The 9123-nt window shown below is 51.3% G+C and overlaps 1 protein-coding gene across 2 annotated transcripts; it reads left to right on the top strand.

Moving 5' to 3' along the window:
* Positions 1-442: 442 nt before the first annotated feature.
* Positions 443-8771, top strand: PBK (PDZ binding kinase). 2 transcript variants are annotated; one of them, XM_048937474.1, is made up of 8 exons: positions 443-539; positions 827-893; positions 2043-2127; positions 2977-3119; positions 4616-4785; positions 5783-5912; positions 7527-7703; positions 8284-8771. In XM_048937474.1, exons 2-8 carry the CDS (start codon positions 848-850, stop codon positions 8496-8498), a joined length of 966 nt encoding a protein of 321 aa, XP_048793431.1. In that variant the 5' UTR covers positions 443-539; positions 827-847; the 3' UTR covers positions 8499-8771. The 2 variants fall into 2 exon arrangements, with proteins under 2 accessions (XP_048793431.1, XP_048793432.1); XM_048937475.1 differs by lacking the exon at positions 443-539 and adding an exon at positions 546-657.
* The last annotated feature ends 352 nt before the right edge of the window (positions 8772-9123 follow it).

Genomic DNA, 9123 nt, shown 5'->3' with positions numbered 1-9123 from the left:
CTCAAAGGGCTTAGGGATCCCATGGGGATCCCCATTAGCTGTTGGAGACTTCACTTGGGACCCACCCAGAGGCTTGAGGACCTGATGGAAATCTCTCAAAGGACTTAAGGACCCCACATTGATCACCCAAAGGATTTGGGGACCCTGTGAAGACAACTCCACCCCAAAGGCCTTTGACTCCTCAAAGGGTCTGGAGATGCCACGGGAACCTCCACAGGCTTGGGAACCTCATGGAGACTGTGAGAAATGCCCCGAAAGGCCTTGGAGACCCCACATTGACCCCCCCAAAAGGTCTGGAGAAGTCATAGGGATCCCAAAAACTCCTCTTCCCCTCAGCACCCCTTGAGGGCGCCCTGCAGGCTCCGCCCCTTTAGACCCCCCACTACATTTCACACCAGAAAGGCCACGCCCACAACGAAGCCACGCCCCTTTCCGCATTCCGTCTTATCTTGTGCCCTCGCGGCCGCCGTTGCGGAGGGTTGAAAGGAGGAGGAGCTCCCGCGCGCGCCGCATTCAAACGGCGGCGGCGGAGGGGGAAGGTAGCGGGTGGCGCGCTGCGGCAGATCCCGCAGGCCTCTCGTAGCCTACAGGGACCGCTTCCCTCTGCTCTGTGGGATCCGCAGCTGCTGGGGCCTTGGGGGCTGGGAGAGGCCTTGGGTGAGGGGGGTGGGCGGGGGGGTTGGATCTCGTTGCCTCGGGCGGGGAAGGCGCCTGAGGGCTGCAGGCAGAGGCCCGGGGCCGAGCGTTGGGCTCACTGCCCCCCGGCGCTGTCTGTGCCCCCTTCTTTGTGCTGGGGGTGTGATGAGATCTCTGCTCTCTGCTGTAGCGATCGGCACGGTTTGTAGCCATGGAAGCCAAGAAGTGTCTGAGCAGCCTGGAGCAGGAGAAAGCCGGTGAGTTGTGGGATGGCGTTGGCACAGACCTCCAGAGATCACAGAAGGTTTTGGGGTTGGAGGGAGCCTTAAAGATCGTGTAGTTCCAACCCCCCCTGCTGCTGACCATGCAGGTAGAATGCAGACCATTTTATCAGGCTGCCCAGGGCCCCATCCAACCTAGCCTTCCCTGGATGGGGCATCCCCAGCCTCTTTGGGCTGCCTGTGCCAGCATCTCGCTGCCCTCTGAGTGAAAAATTTCCCCCTAAATCTCTTCCCTTTTAGTTTAAAACCTGTCTCCCTTGTCCTGTCACAATCTACCCGTGTAAAAGGTTGATTTTTCTTCCTGCTTATAAGCTCCCTTTAAGTACTGGAAGGCCACGGAGATCTCCTTGGAGCTCCTCCTCTCCGCACTGAACATCCCCAGCTCCCTCAGCCTGTTGCATAGGATTGATGCTCCAGCTCTCTGGACACCTTTGTGGCTCTCTTTTGGACTCCCACATCTTTCCTGTGCTGGGTGCTCAGACTTGGATCTACACTGGAGTACTTGGATATACTCCAGATGAGGCCTCATAAGGGCAGAGTAGAAAGGGATCTATTCTAACCCCAAAATGGGTTTCCATGCTTGGCTTCAGGCCCTAGACTTCAGTGCCTTGGATTGATGTATGTTCATCCAACCAGTAGTGAGCCAATTCCATCAAGGTGGGTTAGTCCAGAGAATAGGAACCAAAAAGCTGTGCCTTGTTGTGGTTGACTCACAGCAAGAGGTGCCCAAGGCCATGGATGGGGCTGTGGGCAGCAACCAGGCAGCCTGTGGCACGGGTTGGGACTGGATGGGCTTTAAGGTCCATTCCAACCTAAGCCATTCTATTATTTTGTAATCTAACATCAGCTCGAACATAGAACATGAAACAAAATTCACCAGGATCTGTCCTGCATGAGACACCTAACAGGAGCGGTGAAGGGGCTTCTCAGTGAGACCTGTGTTGGATGCATTGAAATATTGGGGGAAAAAGAGGGGTTGGAAAGGAGCTTTTCTTCAATCTGAGTTTGCAGCAGCACATATGTGGAGTCACAAGTGGATCACAGCTCCTAGCAGTGTGAGGCTGCTGCTGCCTGCCGTCCCTAGGTGGGCATTCATCAGCATTTTTCTGTTCTGCTCAAACACAGGGCCAGCTTCTATCACTATTCCTGCCTCCCCCTCCATGCAGAAGCTTGGATACGGCACTGGGGTGAACGTCTACTTGATGAAAAGGTGAGAGGGACACGGTGTTCAGAGTGGGCCTGGCATCTTCCTGCTCTATAAGTCAGGTGTTAGGAAGCAATTGGGTTCTGTGTAAGAAAATACAGACTGGAATGGGCAGAATTAGGGAAGGGTTGTGGCATTCCCAGCTGTCCTGTGTGTGCCAGCACAGCACTGCAGGGCTCAGAGCTGTAAAGGAACCTGTCAGTTTGGAGTAACCCAAACTGGCCTGGAATTCAGGTATGTGGGGACTCTCCCTGGCTCTGCTCTGGCCTGTGGAGCAAACTGCTTCCCTCCTCAGGCCTCAGCTCCTCTACCTGGAAGAAGTGCTGGTCCACATCTCCTTTCCTGCAGCACTTAAAAATTCAGTGTGAGAGTGATACATATATGGGCAAAACATTGCTCTACACCTCCAGTGTGTGCGTGTTTAAGGAATATGAGAGCAGTTTGGGCTGGAAGGGACCTTCTAGCACACTCAGACTCAACCCCTGCCATGGGGACCTTTTTGGGGCTGTCCAGGGCCCACCTGTAGCCTTGGGCACTGCCCACAGCTCTGGGCAGCAGTGCCAATGTCTCATTGCTCTCTGAGTACAGAACTCCCCCCAACATCTAACCTTAAATCTCTCTTTTAAAGCCATTAAAGCTTTCGTTTAAAGCCATTCCCCCTTGTCCTGTCACTACTGGCTGGGTTGGCAAGCTATAGTTTATTTTAGTGTTCTTTTTGTTTTTTTCTTTCCCTTTTTTTTCCCTTCCATAAACTAAAGACAGATGCTCTCTGGAGTAGGTCCTCAGTGACTTGGGCAGCATTCACTGTGCTGCTTGCAGTGATTCTGACTGAAACATGTGGGTTTCCCCATACAGATCTCCCAGAGGTTTATCTCGATCCCCATGGGCTGTGAAGAAAATTAATTCCAAATGCAATAAGAATCAGCAAAACATCTATCAGTCCAGACTGAACGAAGAAGCCAAGATCTTGAAAAGCCTCAAGCACCCCAACATTGTGGGTAAGTTTCCATCACAGCCTGTGTTGCTCTTATTGCAAATCAGGCTGTTGGGGCTGGTGGATCAGAGAATCTCAGAATGGTTTGGGTTGAAAGGGACCTTTGAGTCTCCTCCAGCTCCACTCCCTGCCATGGGCTGGGTGTACCCCACCAGGTGCCCAGGGCCCCATCCAGCCTGGCCTTGGGCACCTGCAGGGATGGAGCACCACAGCTTTGTCTCACCTACATGGCAGGGACTAGGGAGTGCTCCTGGGCATCAGTTTTGGAGCAGGAAATACCCTTTGGTGTTTCTTTGGCTGTTGAGATCAGTGTCAGCTGCTGGCACAGCTCTGGGGTGAGCTACCCCACAGGAGAGCTGTAGGCTCCCTATCTGTGGGGGGAGAACCAGAGGAAAAAACAGCACCTGTACCAGAGCTGTGCTTACTGAAGTGTTAACTTATGACCTCAGGGGATGGAGAGGGCATGGTGTAATCAAGCAGCATCTTGAGATCTGTGCTATGTGTGGAATTGGGCTCTGGGTTCCTCTCTTATGACACACCTTTGTTCCAGGCTGGGGGTGACAATCGAGGCTCTGTCAAGATCTTGGCTGTCAGTGGTAGGAATATTTTGAGAAACTGCTTTGGTCTGTGTTTAAATTCTGCCCTTATCTCGTGTAACATCTCTGCTGGCAGTCAGGACAGCAGCTTTGTTTGACTTTCCTTTTATTTGTGCTTTGAACCCCCTCACTGTGGCCACTTGAATTACAGATGCCGTTAGCTACCAGGAATTTTGTTTGTATCACTAAAGTTGTGCGCCTTGATTCTGGCAGGAATTTAAAAGCAAAGGTATTCTTGACCTTTCATGTTGCAAACAGTGCACTGCTTTTTCTTTTCCCTTGTAAGAAGGGCTGTAAATCATTAACAGGATGAGACTTCTGTACTGTTCTTCATCACCTGTTTACGGGTGGTTGTGAGAAGTGGAAGAAGAAGGGTTACACACCCATAGTTAGCTTTAATTTGTGAAATAGGCCCTGTGAGAGGAAGGCTTTGCTTCCCCACACCTCCCCCTGCTCTTTGTTTTGCTCTCTGGCTCCTCATTGTCCAACTGCAGGTGTCAGCCCTGTGGACCTGCTGCACTCCTCCCTCCCTGCTCTCAGTTCTTTATCTTGTGGACATCAGGATAAATCCCTTGCCCTGTCAAGGGGTGCAAAGCTGAGCTGGGAAGTGGAAGTCTGTGGGAGATTCCTTCCTTCTATACACGAAGTCTGAGGCCCCTGTCCTGGGCCTGGGGCCTCTTGGCTCTCCACAGATGCTCCTTGTGGCTTCACTCCAAGAAGCTGCCACACAAAGACGTGCCATGAGGTTTTTTTTTTTCAGGGTGTGAATTTCATAGAATCACAGCATGGTTTGGGTCAGAAGGGGCCTTAGAGCCTGCTCAGCCCCAAGCCCTGCCACAGGGACACCTCCCATAGTGCCCGAAGCCTTTCCCAGCTCTCCAACCAACACGTTCTCTTTCGAAAGGTTACCGTGCATTCACCGAGGCCAACGATGGAAGCATGTGTCTTGTCATGGAGTTTGGAGGAGAAAAATCTCTCAATGACTTGATTGAAGAAAGAAATGCAGCTCGTTTGGGCCCTTTCCCTGCTGCAACGATTTCCAAAGTTGCCTTGAGCATGGCAAGGGGGCTGAAGGTACGTTGAGTGTAAACCACAGCTGTTCCACGTGGGGTTGCATCTACCAGAAAAATAAATGAATGCAATGTGCGAGAAGGCCGAGTGCCAGCAGATGGAGAGCAGATGCTGTAACGCTTTGTGGAAGGCACTGGAGCTTTTCTAACCTGGGTGCTGTGCACACTCAAGTGCCCCCCTCACTCCAGAAGCTTGTGATCAGAGTGATATTGAACGTAAAGCAGCAGTCGTTGGCACACGTGTCCTGCTGGCTCTGTGCTGCCTGCCTGTCTGCTCGCTGCCAGCTCCATGCTGTGCCAGGCTCCTGCAGAAAGCTGCTCTTGCTTAGCAGTGACTGCCAGCTGGTGCCACTTGTGCACCTCCTACTGCAGCACTGGAGCTGCTCCTGCGTGTATCTACTATCTATTTGGGTAGGGCTGTGTCAGAAAGAGCAGCAGTAGGAGATGTTTTTCATAGTATGATTTACCTTGTAACAGAAGAACTAGGGATTGTGCCTGCCCTTCACAAGCTCAGCAACTGACTTCCTTTTGTTATCCTCTAGCAGCAGCTCTCTATAGCTGGGAACTGCTGCAAGGCTGGACAATACCTTTAAGCTGACTGACGCTGTAGAATTCAGTATTTTATGTCTTCCTGGACACAAGGAGGAGCAGAGATTTGGGACTGCCTATGAAAAATTCTCTCCCAGCTCTGCCTGCAACCTGCAGTGCTCCCACAGGGCTCTGGGGTGCTTTGGGGAAACCTTCAAAGCAAGCAGAGGGATTGGGTGGCCCCAGCCCAGCAGGCTCCCCATAGGCATATTGGTTTAGTAGGCAAGATGGTGATGGATTAACATTTGGACTTGATGATGTTGGAGGTCTTTTCCAACCTTGATGGCTCTGTGATTCTACAAGTGGGCACGGTAGTGCTGGGTCAATGGTTGGACTTGATCTTCGAGGTCTTCTCAATCCTTAATGAATCTATGAATGTTTGTAGGTGTTAATTGCTTCTCTCTGCCTCCTAGTACCTTCACAATGACAAGAAGCTGCTCCACGGAGATATCAAGTCTCCCAATGTTGTTGTTAAGGGTGACTTTGAAGCCATCAAGATCTGTGACGTGGGAGTATCCCTGCCCCTGGATGAGAACCTGACTGGTAGGTTGGGTCATAGGGAAGAGCAGCTGGGTGGCTGCCAGAGCCTGGCCACAGCAGCAGCACCAACACACCCTTGTGGTTCCTTGGGGGGTGTTGGGTGCATTTTATGGGGGTGAAGGGGCTCTCACAAGGCCCAGATCTCATCCTTCAGAGCTTGTTGTCCTGTACCCTTCCATGTTCACCCTGTGGGCAGCAGTGCTGTTGTTTGGGGGATGCTGGATGAGGCCCTGCTGGACTCTGCTGAGGCAATGCTGTTGCCAGAGCTTAAAGTAAATGAATGTTTCTTGTAGGGCTGGAAGGAAGCACGAGCCAAATGCAAGCATTATAAAGACTTCATGTAAATGAGAAGCAGATGTCTAATGGCGTCGTGGCTTGGCTGTGAACAGCAGGAAATGTGTTTGGGTTAATTACAAGAATGCTTTTCTATGCTGCTTTACACAGTGCTTGGGCCTGCAACAGCCCCATAACTTACAAAGCTGCTCTATTACGTTTTTATTAGTAGCTGTTCCCTTTTATAAGGAGCAAGAGAGCTGGAGGCAGCGCCCCAGTGTAATCTTCCAGACAGGAGTGTGGTTAAAGTATCAATTTCTGGGCCGATTGAACCATCCTCTTGTTCAGCCCTCATCTTGGCTTTGCCTCCTCCTGGTCTCGAGGAGACAGCATACACTGCCAGCAAGAGGATGCTGGTCCTGAGATCTGTGTGGCTGCCAGGGACCAGCACGCATCGGGCTGCAAAGTGCTGAGGGATTTCAGCATTCCCTTCTGGTTACAGGCCAGGCCTTGGAAGATGAGCACTGAAATAAAGGTTCTGGAGTAGCTGAGATTGCTGGCAGCTCAGGAATTTGCTAGAGAAAGCTGGGGGAAATTTGGCACTGTCCTGCTTGTAACTACTGGTTTGACCAACACGAATGGGGTGCGAGGGATCAAGTCAGACCTGGTGCTTCCTTCTCAGGTTGAAGCTGAGAAGCGAGCATTTCAGCTCTCCTGAGGCTAGTTGTGATCACCGAGGCATTAAATTGAACAAAGTGGTGAGAATTGGATTTGTGTTTGAATAAACCAAGCCCAACTGCGTGGCTGGTGGTGGCTGATGGAGCCTGGTGAACTCCAGGGGTTTACTTTGTCCCCTGGCAAGGTCAGTGTGGCCAAAGGCAAAGGGGAAAGCTGACCTGGGCAGTATTGTCTCCTCTGTGCTCCTTCCCCAGGGGCGCTAGGCTGAGGAAGGGAAACAACCAGGTATAAATGATGTAAAGGCTCTTTCTTTGCAGGGCATCTTATGGGAGGGCTAAGCTGCAGAGCACAGCCCTGACCCTCAGTGCTTCTCCCCCTGCATGCTGTCACATGCTCCTCTGTGACATCTCCTCCCTTGGCGAGGTCTCTGCAGTCCCTCTGCAGTGTCAGGCAACGAACAGAGCAAGCCATGGGTCACAAAGTTTGAGGCCACACAGATGGGAAAGAAAAATGGCTTCGGTCCTCTGCAAAACCCCACCCTGTGATCCCACACTTCTGTGGGGTCTGCATGCTACAAACAGGCTGAATCCTGGGGTGTAGTGAGCTGCAGCCACATCTTGCTGTGTCGGTCCTAGCAGCACCCCAAACTGCATTGATTCCTTGCAGTGAGTGACCCTACAGTGCACTACATTGGCACCGAGCCCTGGAAGCCCAAGGAAGCTCTGAGTGATGATGGTGTGATCACTGACAAGGCTGACATCTTCTCTTTTGGGCTGACTCTCTGGGAAATGATGACCCTGTCTGTGCCCCACCTCAACCTGGGCAGCAGCACTGATGATGAAGGTTTGTTTCTATATTTCTTACGATGGGTGCATTTGAAGTGGCTGGAAAAGACACACTAGAGCAAGTTTGCTGTGCTGAGGGCACATGGGAGTTGTTTCTCTTCTGACAAGGCAATGGGTGAAGCAGTTGGTGTTGATGTGGGCTCTTCCGGCCTGCCCCAGTGAGGTCTGTGCCCTTATTCAGTTACAACAAGCACACGAGGCAGAGTGTGGGAGGAATGGGTGGGATGTCAGGGACAGACCTGAGATAGAAGCCTGGGGGGAGTGTGCCCCAAAGCTAAAACCATGTGGGTTGGGCTCCTGCTTGCTCCAGGAGTGCTGGTACAAACCAACACACTCAATTGCCAGGTATTATATATATTATATACATTCCTGGTATCAGAGCCCAGTGGCTCCTGGCTGCAGCCTTTCCTCCCAGCCCCATTGTCCAGCATCTTCTTTCCTAATCCCTAAAGAAAGGGTGAAAGCTGGGCTCCAACTGGTCCAGAGCCCTCAAATGTGTGCAGCTCACAGCACTGCACCCTTTCTGATGGGGTTGATGGTTTTTGTTTTATGGGTTTTTTGGGTTTTTTTTTTGCCAGATGAGTCTTTTGATGAGGATGACTTCGATGAGGAAGCATATTATGCAGCTTTGGGAACCCGTCCAGCCCTGAACATGGATGAGCTGGACTCATCCTACCAGCAGGTGATTGAGCTCTTCTCTATCTGCACCAGTGAGGACCCAAAGAAGCGTCCCTCAGCTGCTCATGTTGTGGCAGTCCTGGAGGCAAGCCTGCCCCCAGAGCTCAGGGCCTGAACTTGAGGGTGAGGCTATTCCTGTAGTTTGTATCCTTCTATGCTCTGTACTTAAAAACAGAGCCTAAACGTGTTAAATGATGACCCATCTTAGCACTGGAGAGCAGGGATTGCTAGTTCTAGAGCAATCCTCTCCAGCCTGCACTTTAGTTTACGATAAGCTCCGTGTTCTTAATTGCTGTTAGCAGTTTAAAAATCTTTTCTATGTTTGTGTTGATTCAATCCTCTTCAGTTGGTGTTTTTGTAACAGGTATCAAATATACTTTCTTCTTTACCTTGGTGTGGAAGTGATATTCTTTCTGCAGAGGGTGTGGGTGTCCATGCCAGGTGCTGCAGGGTGGTGGTGGTCAGCACTCCCAGCTAACAGTGGGGCTACAAACAAGCTGCAGCCTGATGAAAAGGTTTCCTGATATGAGAAGTTGCTGCACAGAATCCTCTCTGGGTAAAAGAATGTTGGGAGAGGTAAAGGAAAAAAAAAACCCAAAACATGACATGTTTAGGAAATACCTGCACCTAGCTGGAGGTGGCAGCTGTACCACAGCTGGTCCTGCTCCCATGTGCAGCTCTTGGCAGTTGGAAGCTACTGCTTCCTCCTCCTCCAAACTGTAAACTAGGAGAGTTTTGTT

This window comes from Lagopus muta, chromosome 2, assembly GCF_023343835.1.
Source record: "Lagopus muta isolate bLagMut1 chromosome 2, bLagMut1 primary, whole genome shotgun sequence".
Classification (NCBI taxonomy): Eukaryota; Metazoa; Chordata; class Aves; order Galliformes; family Phasianidae; genus Lagopus; species Lagopus muta.
Note: the sequence above shows the minus strand (reverse complement) of the source record. Positions and strands in the feature narration are given on the sequence as shown.